Here is a 22,840-nt window from a genome sequence, read left to right as displayed (position 1 = left end):
AACAGATCTGCTCACAGGGACTCGGCAAAGCAGGATGCAGTGACCTCAATATGTATGTTTTATGCCCCTGTCCTGTGTGGTAATGTGTGCTTTAATTAAAAAAAACACACTTTTCAAAGGTACCCTGTGAAAATGAAAATGCCATGTTATGTTGCCTATTTGCATAGCAGATACATACATGCTACTAGCTTAGCTTAAATTTGACATTGTACAACTGGGTACTTCCTTTGGCCATTTGAATAATGAACATTGGTCAAGTGGGATTTGAAACAGCAACCTTATGTATCCATAACCATCACTCTAAAATAATGATACTCCCCATTTGCACAGGTCTATAACTTGTCCTGACAAAAGTATTGGCAGGCAGATCTGTGGCTTCTCCTGTCATAAGAAGAATGACTAAAACAGGGCATAAATGTAGTGCATTTGGTGTCAAGTCAGGAGGCAGAATGCGGCTAATGGTTTCTTCATGACGAACAGTGCAGTCCTCCTCCTTATTGTTCACAGCTCAGTCACCACCATTTGCTCATCGTCTGCTGCTTACCGAGGCTTGTGTGCATTCAGGCTATTTGCTCTTGGCAAACAGGGATAAAACTGAACTGTTTCTGTTTTTAGTGAGCTGGTTTTCTTTCTGTCTTGAATTGCAGAATTCAGCGGTAATGAGGCGAATTCCCCAAACAGACCTGCAGCAGGCAAGGTGAGGAGCAGGAGGAGAGTGAGTGAATAACACTGAAAGCGAACACTTTCCTGAAACTGACCAGTGTGGCAACATTGCTTAATGTACTACTGTGCCTCAAGACCGTCAGGGCCATTAACAACCGCAAAGCCATAGCACTGTAAGTGGCTTCAACAGCCAAGCTGAAGCAACTGTGTGCTTAATAATAATTTACTTTAAAATAGCCAGTCAGTGTCTCCTCTCCCTCCCTCTACCTGTCTCTCTCTCTCTCTCTCTCTCTTTCTCTCCTTGTCTCATTCTCTCTCTTCTGTGTGCTCTGTTTTCCCCTCCCTCTTTCACCTTTGATCCTTGTCTCTTTCTTTGTCTCCCCCTCCTCTCCTACCTCTTGCATTCTCTTCTCTGTCCCTCTCTCTCTGTCTCTAATTCCCCTCTCTGTCTCTGTCTCTCTCCCATTCTCCTTTTCCCCCTCCTACTCTCTCCCTCTTTCAGCTGCTGTTCCTCCTTTGGCTCTCTCATGCCTCTTTGTTTGAATAGTCTGATGTGTAAAGTGTTTGGATACGTTTAACCCCCCCCTCTGCCTGCCTGTGTGTTTGTGACTGCAGTCTCCCAGCGCGGATGGAGAGAGTGGATCGTGGCGGGCCCGGTTCACTCAGCAGCCCTGGAGGCCAGAGGTAGGGTGCCCCCCATCCCCCCCCCCCCCCCCCCCAAAGTGCGGCTCCGCTCCCCTCACCTCACAGGAACCTGCGTGCCCCCGGGGTGCTCGCAAATCACGCCGCATCTGTCCCGCGTGGGCCGGCAGGACCCGCGTTGTCCGCTCCCTCTCCGCGGCAGGCCGCCCCGCCGCCGTTTGCAGCCGGGGGGGCGAAACTCCCGGGAGCCCCCCGCCCTCTCCAACACGGGGCCTCGGCTGGAATTCGCATCAGCTGGTGGAGGTCCTGCTTCCTCTTTGGGACGGAGCACCGGAATGGACAGGGTCAAGGTTTTCGGCCCTGTGCAGGGGTTTGCTGGATCCCCCCCGGATTTGTTTGCACTGCCACAGTGCATTCTCTTGTGTTCCTGTATTACGTTTACTCCCACCTGTCACCCACCAGACTCTGATTGTTGTCACCATTGTATAGCTAGTATGGGCAGAAGCCTGATTCCCCCCTGAAGCTGGTATAAACAGTAGGTCTATTTCAGGACTTCAAATGAGGAACAGCAGGGAGATCACATGGTGATATGAGGAGGAAATGTGCCATGTATTAGTCATAGCATGCACTGTCTGGTGTGTTTGCTTCACCTATGCGTTGTCTTCTGGGCATCTCTCTGAGAGCATTTGATTGGCCTATTCTACCTGTAAGCGGGGCTCTGTGCTGAGGGAGCTGAGGTGCCCCTCCCCACAGCCCAGCTAACCAGAGGTGGGGTTAACAGCAGGAGCACGTGAGAATTACTGCAGGGCCTCTCCACGGTAACGGACACTACGTGCTCTGTGGAGGCTATGCTAAAGAGGAAGTACGGAGGGTGAAGTGGAAAATCACAGCGCCTCCTACAGGTGGAAGCTGGTGGTGCAGTTTGGATTGAGGAGACCAGATGATGACCCTCAGCCTATTTGCCTGATGTGCTCAGATCGGTTCGCAGCTCCAAAGTCCTGGCTCTGACAGGCAGATGATGAGACCCACACCTAGGAAGGCTAGCCCCTCTCTATTCCCTCTTTCTTACACCAGAGTGGGACTGTTAGTATAGGCAATTTACCATGGTTGTGCACCTGGGGATGAAGACATACCTTTATACTCGAATCAGAGGGCTCAAAGCAGACATACCCCTAATCTAGACAAGTTGAAAAAAACAACATGAACGATTAAGGCCACCTTCTTCAGTCTGATGGGGGAGGGGCTTCCTCTCTTGAGTTTTCAGACCCCTTTGGTGTGGTTAAGGCGATGACCTTTAAACCTTCTCATTTGGGGTCACCAAACCACACACGTCTGTAGCATACCAGAGCCTTTTCCTGTTGCGTGTAAGAAGACAAACAACTTAATGCTCTTTCCATTTCGTTATGAGCAGGCAACAGTACGGCTATGCAGTCCTCCTCGGTCCCACAATGCATTGTTTCTGTTGGCCTCTCCTTCCCTGGCATTGACTTGATGTGGTTGTACCCTGTGGCCAGCAGTGCCAGGAAGTATAACGATGAGCCACTGTATTTGCTGTGTGTATGTGTGGGCTGACTCTTCATAGCTCCTCATTCCACTAACACTGACATATTAAAAAGAAATGGGGTCAACCAATCCACCGGTGCTCGCTCAGTGAGGATGCTACTGCTAAACCGCTTCGCATGCAGAGCTGTAGTGAAAGCCGGTCTCAAAGCCAGTTGAGGGTGAATTGCCGATTTGACTGAGATGCTCATGTGAAAAGCTAATCAGATGTTGTCTCTCTCTCTGCAGTATAAAGGTCAGGCTAATTTGCACATTTTTGAAGACTGGTGTGGAAGCTCCACTCTGCACCTGCGCAAGAATCTCCACTATCCCCTCTATCCTCACGTGAGTGAATCTGCCGTCCTGTCTAATGCCAGCCCTTGTGGGGAACTGAACGCTCGCGCACACACACATACAGTATGCATACACACTCACGCAAATGCTCACTGATGCTCTTGCATGTGCACACGATACACAGACATGTTCACAGACGCTTGTACACAAAGACCCACAAACACATATACACTCACATGTGCACCCATCCATACAAACACACACACAAACACACATATGCAAACACTCTCACTCTGTTACACTGTGGCAGTCTCTCTCACTCTGTTATGCCATAGCAGTCTCTCTTTCACTCTGCAATGCTACGGCAGTCTCTCTCTGTCTCTTGTATACAGTAGCAGCCTGTCACTGTGGTGTGAGAGGATGTGGGAGATTGCCGTTACCATTGTCTGCACAGGAAGAGATGAAAGCGCCTGCAGATGTTGCTGTTTACAAAGAGAGAGAGAAAGATAGAAAGAGAGCTTTCTGCTTCGACCACTTCATCACCTCTTGCTGTGCCCTCTTCCACCTGTCAAACGGAAACCTTCCGACCACAAAGCGGTAGACTGATAGACTACATGACTCATCTTGAGAGAGTGTCTCTGCAGATTTTATCCCTTGTGTGCGCAGATATGTATATATAATCTGGATATCTGCAAAAGATATAGAATGTGGGTGTGCATATCATGGGAACTGCCTGAGATTTCTGGCCCTTGATTGGAGAGTTTATGCCAATCCTGTAATCAGTGTTTTGTAGGTTCTGAGCAGACAATAGTGTGTCCAGTCAAAAACGGTCTGAAGTGGTTGGAGTCATTTCTTTAACAGGGAAGAGGAGCTCGATTTAGATAGAAGCAGGCCGTTGAGGCTAGCTGACGTGACAGAGGGGTTGCCTGTTCCTGTAAGATTTGCGCGTCGTCAGCAGCGCAGGCGACTGCACCATCGATGACACCACACTGGCGTGACATCACGCAGTCTACATGAGCCGTATAGCAGCGGTTGTGGTCACACTCCAGCAGAGATGCAGCGTTTGTGTGCGGTTACCGTAAACGAATTTCCAGTGAATGTCATCTATCATATGTGTAACAAGTACGTATGTAGTGTATAATGGTTTTATTAGAACACAAATGATCCAGAAGCTGGTTCATTTTTCTAAATTATTCTGATTGCTGTGAATATCTCTTGGTTTCGAAGCATTGTATTTTAGGGTCTCTTAAATCTTTTTTTGAAGGGCTATGCAATGCAAACTTTATAAGTCAACTGGTACGAGTTATTTCTGTGCTAACTCACTCAATCTTTGCATGTGCCGAAGGTCACAGCTTTGGTTTCTATAAGAACCTGAATGAGGTTTTGTTGATACAGAACTACATATTAAAACAAACAAATCCACAAATTAGATTTTCTTATTCAGTTATTTTTAGATTCCCTCCTCACGTATATCAGTAACCCCTCACAGGGCATTGAACTGTGAAACGCATAATCCTGAGTATATTTGACTTGTCTCCAACATCGAGCGACACTAAATCCTAAAATCAGTCTGGGTTGAACTGTTGCTTTGAAGGTGGATAGAAGTTGACCTCACAGGTCTAAAACTATTACCATGATATGACAATATCAGTTCACATTGAGGTGTTGAGTATCCTCTAAAGGCCTTATGAAGACAGAATAACATACCAAATGAGAAAAGCCCCAGTATGCGCTAATGCTGCTTCCTTTCTGTTCTAGTCACGAACAACGGTGAAAAAACTGGCTGTGGCGCCCAGGTGGACCAACTATGGCCTGAGGATCTTCGGCTACCTCCACCCCTACATGGACGGTGAGTTTCCACTCTGCTTGGGTGCCGCCGTAAAGGGAAGGGTGGCAGAAATTCATCCTGTGTAGCTTCCATTGTCTGGCGGCTCCGATTGTTAGCGTTCCTGTCTGACCACTAAACCACGGGCAGCTCCGCTCTCATTACATTACAGTACTTTACCTTTATTTAGATGCTCTTATCCAGAGCAGCCTCCAGCACAACAGAGCATAAATGTGTCCATTCATCTTGAATGGGCAACAGTGTCAGACCAGGCTCTCACTGTGGGAGCTTCAGCACAGGGGAGGTGTATGCTATCATGCTAACCATTCGGATTATAGAAATCCACACCTGAATGAGACCCTGACCTGTGATGTTAGTCAGCGAGCAGGGCTCCCGCTTTCAATAATATGCCAAGGGCGTGTAATCACTCTTGGGATTTGAATTCTCAGATGGTTGGGACATTGGGAGAGCACTGGAGCAGCACTGATTCTCTGTTGTGGGAGGTGTGGGAGGAACCATACTTGTTATGTGATAATTCAGAATGAATTTGTGGACCCAGCATGACAGTAAATATCAGAGGCTTTGTTAGCATCCACTTGGATTGAACAGACGCCTAAAATAAGATGCAACAAATGATGCCTAATTCAACTGACAACAGAAATGAGGAAGGCAGTCTTCTTCCACCAGCTTGGTTCTGTTTGCAGGGTTTCTAACCAAAAAATCTGCAGGTTCAAATCCAAACTAGGAGATCACTGTTGTACCCTTGACCCTCTAAATTGCTCACTGGATAATATTGTAAGAATGTGAGGTATGTTAGTCACCCTGGTTACGAGTATCTGATAAACAAAAGATCATGTCACATAGATGAAGCAGTGTCGCAGATTGTAACTGCAGGTCAGGAGGGTGTTGTGGTATAGCTTAGTCCTTAACAAAGCAAACCCACATAAAAAAGTAGAACAGTGTTGATTCCTACACATTCATAACTCAAAGTTAGAAACGGTGTGTGCTAGTGGTTTGATTGAGAGTCCCCCCACCACCCCCCTCCCCACTGTTGCAATACTGTGATAGGGTATGTGTTGGTTCATGGACTCGCCTGACCCCGGGAGACTCATTCTGTACCTGCCAATCATGCTTGCACACTGACCGCGCACAACCCTAGCTGACCACACGTGAACAGAGCTGACTGCACACAGGCGCCTCTGAAATGTGGCTCTTCTTTGTTCGCTGTATGTATGAGCGACCGCCAGTCCCTGGAAATGCATATGCCACAAGGCTCTGGCCTTGTGCCACAGTGCTTCCAGTGAGCATTGATCATATGATCATATGGCGTTAATTCACTGAAACCTTTTAGCGTGACATGAGATTTAAAGGTTATGCTGGTGTCACATTAACTATATAGTATTTAACAGGCTCTGAATAGTGACAGCGAGATGTTTTTTGTTCGAAAATGACACCCTGGGTACGTACTGTATAGATGAACTTGATCTTTTTCACAAATGTCAGGAATGTCAGGTTTTTTTTGTAAATTAATTATTTGGAGCCTTTTATATTTTACACATTTGAGGGGTTGACTTCATAAGGATGTTTTTTTTGCAACTATGATCTCATCTCCCCATTTCAACAGACATTAAAATGGACCTTCAGGTTGATGGGTGTTAGCCATATGACCATGTGACTGCCTGCTGAGATTCTGGTTCTTGGTATGACCTTTTGTACCAGGAAATGTGATATGGAGAATCTGTGTTGCAAGGGAAAGCTTTAAAAAAGGTCCTTGTTCTGGGGCTTTCAGAGCAGAATGAGCCCTGTCTAAATTTAAAGGTGAAAATGAAGAGAGCCAGCATGCATGAGACCTAAATACTCTGTGACCAATGCTGCTCCATGCTTCTGTGGCCCAGGGGAGTACCTGTTCGCTGTGGCCTCAGATGACAACTCCGAGTTCTGGCTGAGTCTGGATGACAGTCCCCTCAACCTGCGACTGCTGGCACTGCTGGGAAAGGTGGGTACTGGGGGTGGGGGGTGGGGGGGCAGACTACACCTACACTTACTCTTCTGTAGAGCCCAACTTTGCTGCTTTCCGTTAGAAAGCTTTGAAATAGTTTGTTCCAAATGTATGCCCTGATAATCTCACTGCACCATCCAACGATTAGGAGCTATGAAGTGCATTGTGAAACGTTTTTCTGGAATGCATGTGCAATAGGTATAAAGGTATAAAGGCATAATGCCACGTGTAAGTGTGTATGTAAGTGTATGTGTGAGAGTGTGTTTGAGTGTGTGTGTGTGTGTGTGTGTGTGTGTGTGTGTGTGTGTGTGTGCGCATGTGTGTCTGCATACCAAAAATAACCAGATGAAGAATCCATTCGGCATTTGTCATCTCACCTCAGTGGCTGAGCAGAGGGTGTTTCCTGGAATGCCTGTGAGAGGCCTCTCTTTAGGGTTAGTGTGAGAGAACCATTAGCCTCTCATGTGAACTGTGGTCAGAGTGAAGCTGTCAGGAATAGGAAATGGCAGGTCTTTGGTATTCTTACACAACTGGACCACAACTGTCTGGCTTGTCTTTAGTGGGAAAGAGAATGGCAGTATAGATAAGATGGAATTATGAAAGTCCGTACACTATAGACTTTTTTCTGGCATCTATCCAATGACTGCTCTTTTGATAGGCATTGTTTTCTCTTAGTGCTGGCTCTCCTCTCACCCTCCTGGTGTAATTGTGAACCTGTGCTGTCTAGAAGATTGCCTGAGTCATTGTAATGTTCCCTTTTTTAATATGTCTTTTTTTACGCTTACAGACGGGCGCAGAATGGGCAGCCCCAGGGGAATTTGGGAAATACGCCAGTCAGACATCCCAGCCAGTCCAGTAAGTTGGCATATCTGGTGCGAAAGGATTGAATAACACATCAAATATGAGCACTATAATTGGTTTGTCGTATCAGGGGGTGAACTGGCGTGGAGGTGGGGCGAGAGGACTGGATTGGGAGCATGCAGACCAGCTAAATAAATCTGTCGTTTTGGATGAGACCTTAAACAGAAGTATCATCTCAATGTGATGTCTGAAGTTCCCATGGTGCTCATCTCAACGATTAGAGAGTGGGGGGGTGTGTCTTGGCTAAATTCACAATCTCACCACCCCACATTTTAATTCGCTAAATAAATCCTTGCCTCTCCGCCAAAAATAGTTAATGGCCCGATGCAAAATGCGCACCGTGCACCGGCCTGATGGACGGCACACATACCCCCTCCAGACAAATTTCTGTAAAGTAATTTGATATCCCCCAGAAGACACCATATAAAATGGGTTCATTCATGAATTCATAAAGCTAGAATAAACCGATGTTCACGCCATGGGTCACTGAGGTTGTTCAGAGGCTGGTTTTGTGCCAGATTTGGTGTGTTGCCACATGTAAGTGCAGGGGATGAGGAGCTGCAGAGTGAGTAGGGTATTTTTAGATCCCGTTCCTTTTTATCTGATACGTCTGGCTACTGTGGGAGTGTAACCAAAGCATGGTGCCAGGTAAAGGAAAACCATACCTCAAAGACTGAGCAATAGAAAGATGTTTGAGTTTTTTTGATGTGCTTAAAGTTTGTCTTGTCATGCAAAATATCCCAGCTGATGGGGAAGTAAGCAGGCACCTGCTTGTCTTTGTCTGAATGGGATGGGCTGGAAAAAAATAACTGTTGGTTTGAGGAAGACAAAGGAAGCTGTCTTCAGTAACAAAATTACACTGGCGCTTGAGGCTATTCTCTTGTATATTTACACGTGTTTCTGGATGTTAACCAGGGGTAAATGAGGTGACAGGTGGTTGAAATGAGGTGGCAGAAACAACTGATCAGCCAGTTCTACAGCTTTAAGGTATAGATTTAAAATGCCCTCTAGTGGTTGGAAGGGTCCATTGCAGGATGAAGGGTAGCTAAACCACAGTACCCTCACTGTGAAACACATGTGGCAAAACATCTGGCACTTCCATGTGTCGAAGTGAACAATACTGGCAAAGCTGGCAGGGTCCGTCAGTGCTGAGAGAGATGCATTGTGGGACAGCATGTGGAAGTCAGTGAGAGGTGGCTGCATCCTGTAATCCTGCTGTTGTTTGGTCGTTTGTCCTTCCCTCTCAGGCTAAGCTCAAAAAAGCGCTATTACTTCGAGGTCATCCACAAGCAGAACGACAGAGGCACGGACCACGTGGAAGTGGCGGTGAGCGCTTTATCTCCACCTCATGCAGTGAACAGCAGAATTGACAGACTCCACTCACTGATTGCTACACAATGCCAAAGCGCCTGGTTTCCTGTAGCACAATTCAGTTGGTGGGCTTTCTGGTCTGTTGCCCATGGCTGGTTAGTCATTGTACACCCAGACCTCTGCCCTGTAATCCCCATCTCAATATGCTTCCCTTTCATTGAAGAAGGGGCTTTGCTGCCTCCTCTAACACCCCTGTAAAATATTCAAGTGGCCCTTTGGATTGCTGACACAGGGTTTCTGTAAAATATTTATTTGTGACATTATGAGGGAGAACTTCAAGGACTGCAAGAGTGTTTTAGATATATTAATAAATAATTAATAATAATAATAAATAAAAATAAAAAAGGTGATAACTTTATGTGAGAACATAAGGAGTATAATTGCATAACATAAGCATGAAGATTGTTTAAAAATGTAATTCTTCTTTGTAATTAATAAAAACATATTTCCACATACACAATGAATACTCACTGTACGCACACAAGTAATTAAAAGGGGTGTACTGTATGTCACGTTTAAGTTCCAGAGAAATATTTTTGACTACTGTCTGTGATAATGATTGACGTCTGTGACTGACTTCTGAAAAACCTTAAATGTCAGTTGTGGTGACAGTGGTCCATTGCAGTGATGCTTCTATGAAAAGCGGGTCGAGGGTTGAGAAGAACCTCTGAAACCCACACTGCATGGCTGGCATTCCTCGGTTTTAAATCAAGCCCTGGGTGTTGAGATCTTTCCAGAAGTGGCTCATGGCAGAGCATCTAAAATGGTCACATTCCTGGAAGCAGTATTCATACTGAGAGAACACTTGTAGACATTGTCACAGACTGTTGAGTGTAATTCTCTCAGTATGATTATGCTGAATCTTCTGGAACATAGCAGACTCACAAAAGCGAGAGGTAGGTTAACCACATTTTTGTCTCTGCAGTGGCGGCTTGTCCATGACAGTCATCGGTTCACGGTCGTCGGTTCCAAATACATCTCCCTCTACACGAGTAAGTTGCAGAAGCAGTGGGTGTGTGCTTACTTTATCTGCACCTCAGAAAAATCAGCTTGGAATTCTGGGAAACTGTAATCTGTATGATACAATGAACAGTTGCCTCAGGCGGAGGTCACAAATCCACACCAGCCTAAGGTGAAGTGATGAAGCATAATTAGGCGTTCACATCAGTCCTTTCCCCTCTTTTACAGGTTAGGAGCTTGTTTACAGAGTTTTTTATGATTATTTTTGGAATGTGTCATTAAAGGCGTGATTTCATAAAAGAGCAGTCGTAACTTGTCTTCAGTATCAGTCTTAGATTCCCATGCAAAGTTGTCTGTGGAGTGTGTAATTCATTTTAAACATAACGTACCAGCGCACCAAGCCTACAAGTCAATGGCCCTTATTAAGCTGATTATTTCAGCTCAGCATGTCTAGCCCAACACTACCTTCATTTTCCCATAGAACAACACTTGGTGCCTTTTAATATATTTCCCCGAAGAAGCTTTTTACCTGGTATACACCATGCCCCAGAACATCAGCCTGAAAAACAAGCTTTCAGACCTCTCTGTCTTTGGAGATAAAAACACTAATTGAACCCTCGTTTAGCAATTGAATGCAAGGTATTTTTTGACCTGAGTTGTGTTTATATGTTTGACAAAGAATCAGTTCTTTTTTTTTTCGAAATGACATGTTTTTAATCGTAATGACAGTGATGAAGTGACTGAGAGACAGAAATAAAGAGTGGCCTTCATGCAGAGCCATGGGTGCCTCGGCCTGGCATAAAAACATGGCTCTCAGAATGGCCTTAATTACAGTATAATTTTCCCATTTAACGGGGCTTCGTGGCTAACCCAAATAACTGCAACCATTGCCTTTAAGTAGTATTTTTAGCCCTTTCTCCAGTTTGAAGAGAGCCCTCCTCCTCCTTTAGGCCCAGAAATGTCCACGAGGACCGTTCCACAGTTTCTTATGTTTAATTATCATAAACCTGATCCAAACATGACTGGTTTTATGACTTAATGGTTAATGTTAAACTGTAATATAATATGCTTCATGGGATAAGCTCTGGCCCTATGAGCCACATTGCCTCCAACATGGCTCAGTGGTGCTGACACACAGCGCCCCAGCCCGAAACAGTCAGTGCTGCGATGTAATGCACCATTTACATGCAAAACATCTCAGCGAAGCATGACGTTCAGATATAACAGATTGCAGAGGCTTTGATTGAAGGCATGCCTCAGGCTGGTGTATGTATAGTGAACTGAGGATAGTGGTGGCAATTGATCAGGGTATATTACTCCTGAACTTGGCCTACCGCGCGCATCGATGACATCGCGATTTTGTTGCGTTTTCAGACGAGTCGGCCCTGACGATGAGTGAGGTCTCTCACATCCCTCAGACAGCTGCCAGTCATGCAGAACCCCTCAGAGAGAGCCCCGGGACCCCTCCTCATGGGGCGGACATGCTGAAGGCAGACCCCCGGGACACGTCCTACCGCAGTGAGTGACTGCACCTTCAGGCCAGTTCTACTTTCCTCTCTCCTGCTCTCTACGGCAGAAGGGAGTTGTGAAGCATGGGGCGTTTTTGTCCGTCCCAACTTCCTCTCGAGCCATTTTCGCTTCCCCCTTTTTCCCGAGGTTGTTGGCTTCCGGTGCCGTCTAGACGCCCTGACCCTCATTGCTCTTCTCTCTGCAGTTCCGCTTGTGGACGAGGCGACTTTGCGCAACGTCCTGCCCGACTGCGCCTACAAGCCCAGCTACACCATTAAGGGCGTCCCGCTGCTGCGCTACCAGGGCCTGCAGTTTGTGAGTGTGACCCGCCCGCCTGACCCAGCCATTCAGAACAGACCAGACTCCGTGCAAACTCCAGGGCAGCATCACAAGGCATTTAACACAGGCTCACCAGGGTGTTGAGAGAGTCTGTGTTAAAGCTGCAGCTGACTGTTGCACACAGATAATTAATAATCCTGAGGACGCCTGTGCAGTCCTTAACATGTGGAGTGTGTCTGAGTACCTGTGATGGCTTTAGTGCGACTCAGCCTTATCTGACTTCCTTTAGCCCTTCCTCTTTCAAGTGAAGACTTTACTGACTGTATCTAGTGCATACTCGGTCTATTGAGAACCCAAACCATTTACCACTGTCTTAGTGCTCAATTTCTCTCTGGAGGGATGTTTTAAGTCATACCCTGTTCTTTCTCATGGTTTACTGCAGTGTGTTGCCCTCAGGACATGTTTACATCAGATATGTCTGTACAGAGTGACCTGGTGATTGACTTTTTTTTGTTTCCTCCTTGATTGACAGGTCCACATGTCCTACATCTACCCTAATGACTACACACGGTTAACCCACATGGAGAATGACAACAAGTGCTTCTACCAAGAGAATCAGCTTTACATAGACAGGTAAAGAGCCCTGTGATCAACCCCACTCAGTGCTGTATCTACCAAACAAAACAGTAAAAACTGGGCATAGAATAAACAGAATTCAGTTCAGAGGTTCAGTTAGTTGCAGCTGGTGCCCCACAGGCTGATCAGTGAAAGTCAACACAGTAATGTCAATAGTTAGAGGTCCATCACAAAGTATTTTTGGAAATTCTTTGCATATTGGAGTATATTTAAATGATTGTAACGTTCTCATGACATTAGTCAATTGGATATAACATAACTTAAATTTACAGATTTGGCTCTAGGACCATTGTCCTGCTTGTGCCATTGCGTAGAGACCTACCTTAATGTCTGCATTGTAATATTGCATTGCTCCTCAAGATGGCAGTATTTTGTAAGAGATAAATCATTTCTGAACCATATCATCAAGAAAACACCATTATTTTAGCCAGTTCATGTTACTTTAACAACATTTATGGATTGAAATATGTAGATGTAGACATGTATGCAAATAATGTTTCAAAGTTAGAGTACACACACACAGCATACAGAATTTGACATTGATATTTGAGATGCAATAAAAGAATCATTTTTTCTACATTTGTGCATGAAATGATGCGCAGTTATTAATAAGCTGAATATACTTTGAAAAGTAACTTTGGAAAGGTAACTGGGGGCTTGGACAATAAAGTTATAATATGGTGAGTTAAAAGTATTTATCAAGCCTTTCTTATCTATTTCTTTATCATGAAACTCTTCAAAACTTTTTTGGCAGGTTTGGGTTTTTCAAATACATGAAGATGGATGCCCCAGAAAATCAAGCATTTGACAGGGACGGTAGATCCTGGAACAAGCAAGGTAGAGTCGTCCCCTCCCCACATAACCGGAGTGAGCAGGGAGTGAGGGGTTTGACAGCATATGGCCTCATGTTGCTGTAATGGTCTGTTGTCTGCTGCCCTGACAGCTGCATTGGTCTGAGCTGCCGATGGTCACTAATAAATCACACAGCTCCTACAGCTCGGGTTCAGAAATGACAGGCACATCTTCGCCTTGCCATTGCACATCTCCATTGCAGCTCTTTCCTTGGGATTCCTTAGATTGCTGTGCGCATATCCGGATGCCAGTGAACGTTCACGTCGGTGTTAATGAGGGTAGATTCCTTCCTGTTACTTCCCCACCTCCTTTCTGTGATCAGAGCGATGCACCGTGCTCTTTTAGCCTGGCCAATGCAGCTGATGAGACACTGTTCAAGTGTTTAAGAGAGGTGAATTTGATACTCCTTTAGTTTGGTTTATTGTAAGACAGGATGTTCTGTGCCATCGATAGCAGAGCAACTCAATCTTATCAGGTGCAACAACCTCATTGACCTTCATCGGAATAACTTGTGTTGTTCATGATACGTTTTCTGACTAATATGCTAAGTAACCAATCTTTCCGGAGAAGTACACATGATGTATATTTTATCACCTGTTTATACATTTGGATTATGGTGAAGTGCTTTGCTCAAGGATATGACAGCTATTTCCAAGGCGGGATTTGAACCTTTGACATTCTGACTTGAAGGCCAGTTCCATTGTCGGTGTGGTACGCAGCTGCCACAGTATCACAGTGCTTTTGAAGTGTTGTGAACGGTGCCAGGGTAGTGAAAGTAATTGTGACCTCTACACACACTGCACGAGGGACTAGGGACTACAATACTGAGTGCAAACTGCAAGAACTAAGCAGCATTCTGCCTGAGTTGGTGTACAGTATGTATTTATGAATGATATTTTTTTATTTGGATGAAGTGCATCTACTAATACTCTGAGTGGCTTTAGGCAAGTATATGATTTTTGCCAGGAAAGATCACTAATCAAATAATAATTCTCCTCTGGTTCCAGATGTGGGCTTAAAGGAGAACATGTCTTTTGATGAGATCTTCCAGTACGAGGATTCAGTGAAAGAGCCAAAACCGGTGAAGGGAGAAGGGGAGACCACAAGGAGGTCCAATGGCCTGCCCGACTACGGCGATGACTACGACGACTACACCTTCAAACGGAAGAGGAAGCTCTTTGCTGTGGACCTGACCAGCAGGACAAGGAGCAAGAGGAAGAAGGCAAAAGCCAATGAGCCAGACCATCAGGCATTGCTGGAGCAGCAGCCTGATGCGCGCCAAAAGGAAGATCCACCAATCACAGTACAGAGCAGTGAAAAACCTAGCACGGGAAAGAGAGCTGATCCAATAGCGGGGTCCAAACTTGTTGAGCCCCGCCTCCTCTATCAGGAGAGGAATTCATCTGGACCTGTGGGGGCCATGAAGTCAAAGGGAGCGCCTGGAAGGAACACTAGTCGGTCAGAGCGCCCCCTGGTGGCTGTTGCAGAAGAGGCAACTTTGGAAAAGCCAAATGGCTTCCAAAACGCAACGTTGCATTCCATTGCGACCCCAGCTCCAATGCCCCTCCGAAAGTTAAAAGTCCCAGTCCTGCAGGGGGATCGCTTGAAGCTGCACTCGGGGGCAAAGATAACTACCCCTCAGGTGGGCAAAAAGGCCACCACTGCCAAGCGCAGCCATTGGACAGCTAAGTGGGAGCAGGGTCTCCAGGGAAACAAGGTCAAGGTGAGAGTGGCCCCAAAGGCAGACGTCACTCCCACAGCTCGGAGCATGGGGGGAGTAGAGGAGCCCTGGGGGGCGGACGCACTGCCCACCATTGCGCCCGAGGCCGGCGGTGACGCTTTGTGGCCTCTGGAGGAGAATTCGGAGGACGACGAGGACAGCCAGGGGGCGGACGAGGTCACCAACCCACCTGTCTTCGACCAGGCCGTGAACTGGGAGCAGACGTTCGACGTGGAGCCGCTGGACTTCCACGCGCTGCGCTCGGACTGGATCGACCTCAACTGCAACGTGTCGGGCAACCTGCAGCTGAGCCCCGCCGACGCAGTGGCCGTGGTGGAGGGCTTCGTGAGGAAACTGCACCAGAAGCACCCGGGGTAATGCACTTTACATTACATTTCACTATATTACAATATTGGCATTTAGCAGACGCTCTTATCCAGAGCAGCAGTGCCCAAGTGGGCAATCGAACTGGTAACCCTTCAGTCACGAGTCCTGCATCTTAACCACTATGCTACACTGCCACCCCACAGTTTTCTGGTGCAACTCTAGTGTGCACGTAGGTGTGTACGTGCGCATGTCTGCATGCATGCCTGCATGTGTATGAGCTTGCAGGAAGTCCCTTGACACCTCAATTTCCCGTGTACTCTGTCACTGAGTGGCTGAGATGAGACAGTGGATTAATTGCGTGCTACTTAGATGAAACGTGGTGATATAATGAAGCTATGATTGCATCAGGCCAGTTGGGCATGGTATTGATTTTTCTCATTCTGTTATGCTGTCTGGCTGATGAAATGATGGTGTACATTACCCACCTCCATGCAGATAAACGCTCTGAGCTTAACGGCTTGTTTGTCCCGCACCCTCTGCTCTCCCCAGGCGTTTCTCCCTGCTGCGGGTGCTGAACGTGGAGAAGCGGCTGGACGGGTCCCAGGGCAGCCGCTACCTGCTGGAGCTGGAGCTGCGGGAGCTGGGCGGGGCCGGGGGCCGGGTCCGCCTGTCCCACTACATCTATGCGCTCCAGCGCCACGGTTCCTCCCGACCCGTGGGCCTGCAGGTGCACCGAAAGGCTCCCTGGGAGCAGGCCGTCCCGCAGGAGCCTCTGCTTTGCAACCCGCTGGGCTTCTCCTGGAACCCCTCCGCCACCGTCCACTTCATCGTGCCAGGTCAGGGGCTTACGGGTCACGAGCAGGACTACTACCCACAATGCTTTTCACGTGGGCTATAGTGACCTAGAGGAGGGTTGATCCCGTTGGCTGAGATTACATTACATTACATTACATTACATTATTGGCATTTAGCAGACACTCAAATCCAGAGTGACTTACACAGGTTGCAATTTTTTATGTTACCCATACATACAGCTGGATGTTTACTGAGGCAATTCTGAGCTAAGTACCTTGCCTAAGGGTACAACAGCAGTGCCCCGGTGGGGAATCGAACTGGCAAGCTTTCGCTTACAAGTCCTGCTCCTTACTTCTTTGCCGCACTGCTGCCCACTACACTGTAGTGACATAGTTTACACCCCAGCCTCAGTAGTGCAGTGAAGGATTAGGAAGGAAAACATGCAAAAAGAAAGAGTTTCATGCGTCATGAGATATAAAGGATGTTATTGGAGCTGGTTTGTCCCTGCTCTGTCTCCACAGTGAAGAACCAGGCCCGATGGGTCAAGCAGTTCATTGTGGACATGGAGCAGCTGTACAAAGACACTGGTGACAGGAACTTCAACATCATCATCACTGACTACAGCAGCACAGACATGGATGTGGAGCAGGCGCTCAGGACCTCGGCTTTGCCCAGGTAAGGCACTGTCAGCGCTAGCCTAGCTTCACTCAGGTAGCCTCTGTGAGCCTTGTTCAGTTCTGACCAGGTTGGCTATAGATAAAGTATTTCTTAGAGTTTAACCAAAAAGTATCTCCGGTCTGTATGCTGGTTTACTGGTTTGTTTAGCGCAGGTTGTCAGGTTTTAGCTTACCCTCTTACCAGCCAGCCCTTGTCAGCAAGCATAAAGTATTACCTAGAGTTTTCCCATCTCCAGATAGCCTCTGTGAGCGTGGATGCAATGCTGATGGAGTGTTTTGCCTGGTATCTGTCAGCTCTGCACATTGTAGACTTCACCCTGCGGTCAGACAGTCCCATCAGCTGGAATGGAATGCTCGTGCGCGGCGTTACGCGGTCAGAGTTTGGCCCTTCAGAGGAGAGTCCTGTCTGCAAGGCTGTCATCTGTCTGAGGGGCACGGGGTCGCCCCCGCGCAGTGCTGACAGAGGAGAGAAAGTAGCAGGGCTGCTGGCTTGCTTCAGCAGAGGGAATTAAACAGGGGATATAAATACAGAGGACTTTCAGAGCGCTGTCAGCTCGCGGCACGTCTCGCGCTCCTGTCGTGACACCCACGCACACGGCCCCGTCCTTCAAAGGCACCCCCTTCCCTTTCGCGGCTCGTCTCGGTCCCCCGACCCCTCCACCCACTCACGCACGCCGTCGGCCGAATGATACCGCCAGCTAAAGTTGAACCGCTGTTGCCTCTCTCTCCCCGCCCACGTTTCGGCCCTCAGGTACCAGTACGTGAAACTGAGTGGGAACTTCGAGCGGTCAGCGGGCCTCCAAGCTGGGATCGACCGCATCGCTGTAAGTGCGACCGCTGAGTGTCGTTTTCGGGGCGTAGCATGACAGTTTCCCTCAGAAACTCACAGCCTGCTCACGTAAACCCATTCATATATCACTCAGCCTAACTCTGCTTTTGCATTTGTTTAAATTCAAATAAAATTTTCAGATATTTTGTTTGAAAATGTAGGAGATCCTAAATGCTTTGTGTAAAGATGTAATATAAGGGGAGGGAAACTATGATGAGGCGGTCACTTCCTATTTACAGTGTTTTAGCTGTTCATATACAGGACAATATCACGTGGAAGTCACATACAGACATGACTGACCTATCTCTACATATAGTAAATCTGCACAACACAGGTGGGAAAGACACCTATGGCAGTGTTTCTCAACCCTCTCCTGGAGGACCCCCTGCCCTGCATGTTTTAGATCTCTCCCTGCTCCAACACAGCTGATTCAAATGATCAACTCGTTATGAACTCCTGAAGCTGCTTAATAACAAACTGATCATTTGAAACATGCAGGGCAGGGGGTCCTCCAGGAGAGGGTTGAGAAACACTGACTTATGGTATAGAAATCTGGGTCATACTCTTGTAAACAGGAACAATGATATCATTACACGCATAAAGAATTAAAGAGGAATCCTGACGTTGGCATTTTGCTGGATGGGCGCCAATATTGGTATGTGCACAAAGGTTATGATAGTGCTGTGAAGCATATATAAGGCGTTCGTAAGGACTGTGGTTAACAGTGACTTAGCTCTGACCCGCTCTGTGTGTGCGCGTGTTTCCCAGGACGACCACAGCATCGTGTTTCTGTGCGACCTGCACATCCACTTCCCCATGTCCATCATAGACAGCATCCGCAAGCACTGTGTGGAAGGCAAGATGGCCTTTGCCCCCATCGTTATGAGACTGAACTGCGGAGCCACGCCACAGGAGCCCAACGGTACAGTTCCCTGTGCAGCGAACACAAACGCGCACACACACACACACACACACACACACACACATACACACACACACACAGGCATGCATATACACATATAAACACACACATGAGTGCACACACACATACACACAACAAACTGTCCCTTTTAGCTGTAAATATCTCTATCACACTTCTGCTTCCCTGCTGGCTGAAATGTAGGGCTTTACTGGAACCTTACCGTGTTTCGCATGGCTGGAGATGACAGCTCGACATCCACTCTGTTTGCTGCAGGTTTCTGGGAAGTCAACGGCTTCGGCCTGCTGGGGATCTACAAGTCTGACCTGGACGCTGCCGGCGGGATGAACACCAAGGATTTCAAGGACCGCTGGGGCGGGGAAGACTGGGAGCTGCTGGACAGGTCTGGTGGGAGTATTTTGCTGTATTTTGCTAGCCTTAGCTAGATATGAGGGATTTTTTTGGCTGTAGCCCTAGGAAGCTCATCTTTCTGTGGTAAGGTTTTACCAGCACGCCCATATACTGTCCATCAATCCCTAAAACACAAGTATCACCTGGGAACCTTTAATGGATAAACCGTGCTTTTGCTTTTTCCCTCTCTTCCCAGAATTCTCCAGGCCGGCCTTGAAGTGGAGCGGATTCACCTCAGGAACTTCATGCACCACTACCACTCCAAACGAGGCATGTGGAACAGGCAGTCCCTCAAATCCACATAACTCTGGAAATGGAAAGAGTCTTGTGGCACCATTGTCTCGGTCACATGGCCTCCCTCCTGGCACCGTTGACAGAGATGGGTATATGAGAGAAGGTGGGGCAGAAGGGTCTCTGAACTCTGGGAAGAGGGGAGGACCCTGCTATTCGATCTTCTGACAGTCTGGTGTGAGATTTACTGACCATAACGACACATGGGCCTTCGCATCCATCAGAAACCCACTTTCACATCAGCAACAAGTCAAGAGCTGTGGAAGATCGGTTAAATACAACAATAAGCCCACTGCTAGGGTTTTTAAGCTCACACCACAGAACTGTGGTGATTGTCATACTGACAAAAGATGTGGGAAAACCCATGACAAGCTTTTTAATTTTTTTTATTGAAGCCCCTTGTGAATTTGCACATGCTCTGACACAGTCAGGTATTTTTGTGGTTTTATTTTGAGGGGTTTCAGATCAGTGTTGAAAGTGTAGGCAAGCCACTCACTGTCAGACAACTGTTATAATGGAAGAAGCAGTGAACCTGACAGAGAACCAGGGGCTGTTTTATCCCACATGCGGTATGAAGTGGAGGATAGTGATTGGTTGAAATATTTCAAATATTGCACGTGTCTAAAATGAACTGAGTGCTGTTGCAAACTAATGTATTCATGCTGATGGAAGCTCCTGCCCTGACAGGAGATAATTATGCTAGAAGACATTTAGTAGAGTAAATGGAAAACCATTTTGTGAGCTAAATTAGTGATTGATAAGGTGCTGAGAAAACTGTATCTGGGGGAAAAACATTTTTAAAACATTTAAACATTTAAAATATTTAAATTGGGTGTGCTCAGGCAGATGCGTGTTTCTCATCAACAGAAGTACCTTTGCACATAACTTCAGTTGGGTTTGCACCTGGCCTTTAACTAGGGGGTTGGTGAAAGGGGCTTGTTATTGAAAAGGGCAAAAAGAGCATTTCTGTTTTCAGCCTGTGGCTTTTCTGCCTTTTTGTGCTGCTGCTGCTGCTGCTGCACTGGGGTGAACGGGAAGAGGGCGGGCGACCGGCATGCCTGCATTTCACGCCCTCACACAGACACACCAGGTCAAACTTAGACAAGACCAAGTCCCGTACCCTCCAGCTGTACATGGGCCTGATTTGAGCTACTTTGTGTTTAGGAGGCCTCCAAATGGCTGGTCCTGAGACAAACAGGTGTCTGCAACAAAGCAAAAAGATGTTAAAAAGTGGTTAACAGGTCCAGAAACAACTTTTATGGGGTTTTTTTTTAAATTAAATATGCCTTATGCTTCAGTGGATTTTTTTTTTTTGCCTTCGGACCAAACATACCGCTCTGTTTCTTTTAGAAAATGGGTGGTGGTGTCTCTCGAGTGGTACAGTGTCATTTCACTGTTGGTTACGTTTTGCCTGCACAAGGAATTTTGAAATAAGCAGCCCCGTTATTTATATTTTCATCCAAAAATGGATGGAAATGCCAGGGAATTTCCGTGCTCGGTCTCACATTGGACTATTTATTGCGTTCACTTGTCTTATGATGACTGGTTAATCATGTAGATATTTTTTTTAATATGTAGTTGAATAATGTAAATGAATTTTAAAAAGTAGAAATTGAATCATTTGATCCTGTGTAGTGATGATAATTCTATTTATTATTCTGTGTTTGTTTTGGGAACTCTTTGCTTGACTTGTTCATTTCTGTTTGAAATGGTCTATTTTGGGCTGCTATTGCTACCGCATGTGTGGTCAGCACAGCTTATCAGCTTGTTTCATTACTTGAGATGTTTTACAGAAACAGAAGACAGAAGAGGTTGGAGAGCCATGGCATTCTGAAAATCATTTATCACTTTCAAAGCTCTAAATCCATATCATGTTGAAGCCTCTTGAGATGATATTGAATTTTCGACTGTAAAATCTGGTTGCCTTTGCTACATTGCCTACACATGGCCCACACAGCACCATGTATGTGCAGGCATTTCAGACCAAAGAGACGTTTGCCATTGTTTCCACTTGTTGCAAATGAATAGCCTGAGCGTCAGGCACTTGAAGCTCGTGCCTTCTCAACCTTCATATGCTCTCTGCAGCCTATTACAGCCAGCCCTGCTATACCATCTCATTATGCTGGCAGAGACTCATTTGCTCTGCTGGGTGCCTATCGTGAGTCTTGTTCATCAGATTGCTGTCTTTGAAGTCTTTGCTCTTGAGAAGTATAACTGGTGTATGTGAATGCATAAGCTTTCTCCGTCATGCCTCCTGTTGAATTGCACGGGGCGCTGTTCCGGCACATTCCACCCTACCGTGTCCTGTGTGCAGTCACGCACGCCCGCCGAGGGCTTCGCAGGTGAGGGGCGAGGGTTCTGTGGATCAAACACGAGAGGCCTTCACAACCTTGATGTGTATGTGACAAAATGCTGCAGTCACGCCACTGCGTCACTGCAGTGTCAAGCAGGCTATAAAGGTCGGGCGTGGGCCTGAATGTGCATTTGAATCTGTCAGCATTTTCATATCTTTATACTGTAGCAGTCAAAGGTTTGGATACTTTTTCTTTATTTGTACTGTTTTCCACATTTTAGAATAATAGTAAAGATGTCAAAACTATGAAATAACACAAATGGAATTATGCACTGACCAAAAATGTGTTAAACAAATCAAAACTATCTTATATTTTACATTCTTCAAAGTAGCCAAAAATATATATTTTTTAAATTACATTTTTTTTTTTAATTCATATGTAGGCATTAACTTCACTATTTATATTTCATGCATTTAAACATGAGTCTTTAGATCAAAATGTCATTGAAAGCATGTTTCCCATTATCCTAATCAGGTGTATCCAAACTTTTGACTAGCACTACACTTAACTGGAAACAGTGTTTGAGAGGAACACTGATTTATGGAAAGAGATGTGTGTATAATATCATTTCAAGTAGCTACCTGTTGGATGGCATTTTGAAGAGCACACATACCAAAGTGTGAACACGACAACCACATTCCACATACGTAATGTTTTGGCATGTGTGCACTTGGTACTCTCTTTCATGTTTTTGTTTTTTGTGTTCTGTGGTCTGTCTACTTGTCTCAAGAGGGAAATATAATATCTAGACTGGTACCTTAAATCAAATGTGTGTGACAGCTGCATATACATGAAGGATCTTATCAAGCCCCTATATTCTGAGTTGTTATTTTGCTACCCATTTCAGAGGTTGCCAATATTCTGTGTCACTTTGCTAATCCATTCAGGATGATCCATTTAGTATGGGGATAGTGCAATCCAAACCATTTGAAAGCTTTTACCATTGAGACACAGTAGTCATTTTATATCTGTGAAACTCACTTTTGTGGGTTTCAGCTTATTGTGAAAGAGCTGCTATCTTGCTCCTGTTCAGGGAAGGTAACTGCTAGAATTGCCTTAGATGTTGTTATAGCATTTGATTTCTGTG

At 46.2% G+C, this 22,840-nt stretch overlaps 1 protein-coding gene across 1 annotated transcript; it reads left to right on the top strand.

The window, feature by feature from the left end:
• The first annotated feature begins 778 nt into the window (after positions 1 to 778).
• On the top strand, positions 779 to 20,026 carry LOC118771701 (beta-1,4-N-acetylgalactosaminyltransferase 3-like). Its single transcript, XM_036519709.1, has 19 exons — positions 779 to 820; positions 1,279 to 1,347; positions 3,094 to 3,189; positions 4,897 to 4,987; positions 6,859 to 6,959; positions 7,750 to 7,817; positions 9,071 to 9,149; positions 10,120 to 10,186; positions 11,529 to 11,672; positions 11,869 to 11,978; positions 12,475 to 12,575; positions 13,333 to 13,415; positions 14,438 to 15,524; positions 16,027 to 16,313; positions 16,794 to 16,947; positions 17,701 to 17,773; positions 18,547 to 18,700; positions 18,974 to 19,100; positions 19,305 to 20,026. Exons 1-19 carry the CDS (start codon positions 779 to 781, stop codon positions 19,411 to 19,413), a joined length of 3,042 nt encoding a protein of 1,013 aa, XP_036375602.1. The 3' UTR covers positions 19,414 to 20,026.
• Positions 20,027 to 22,840: the final 2,814 nt, after the last annotated feature.

The sequence above is a fragment of the Megalops cyprinoides genome, chromosome 25 (genome assembly GCF_013368585.1).
Source record: "Megalops cyprinoides isolate fMegCyp1 chromosome 25, fMegCyp1.pri, whole genome shotgun sequence".
NCBI lineage: Eukaryota > Metazoa > Chordata > Actinopteri > Elopiformes > Megalopidae > Megalops > Megalops cyprinoides.
This window is presented reverse-complemented; position numbering and strand designations above follow the sequence as displayed.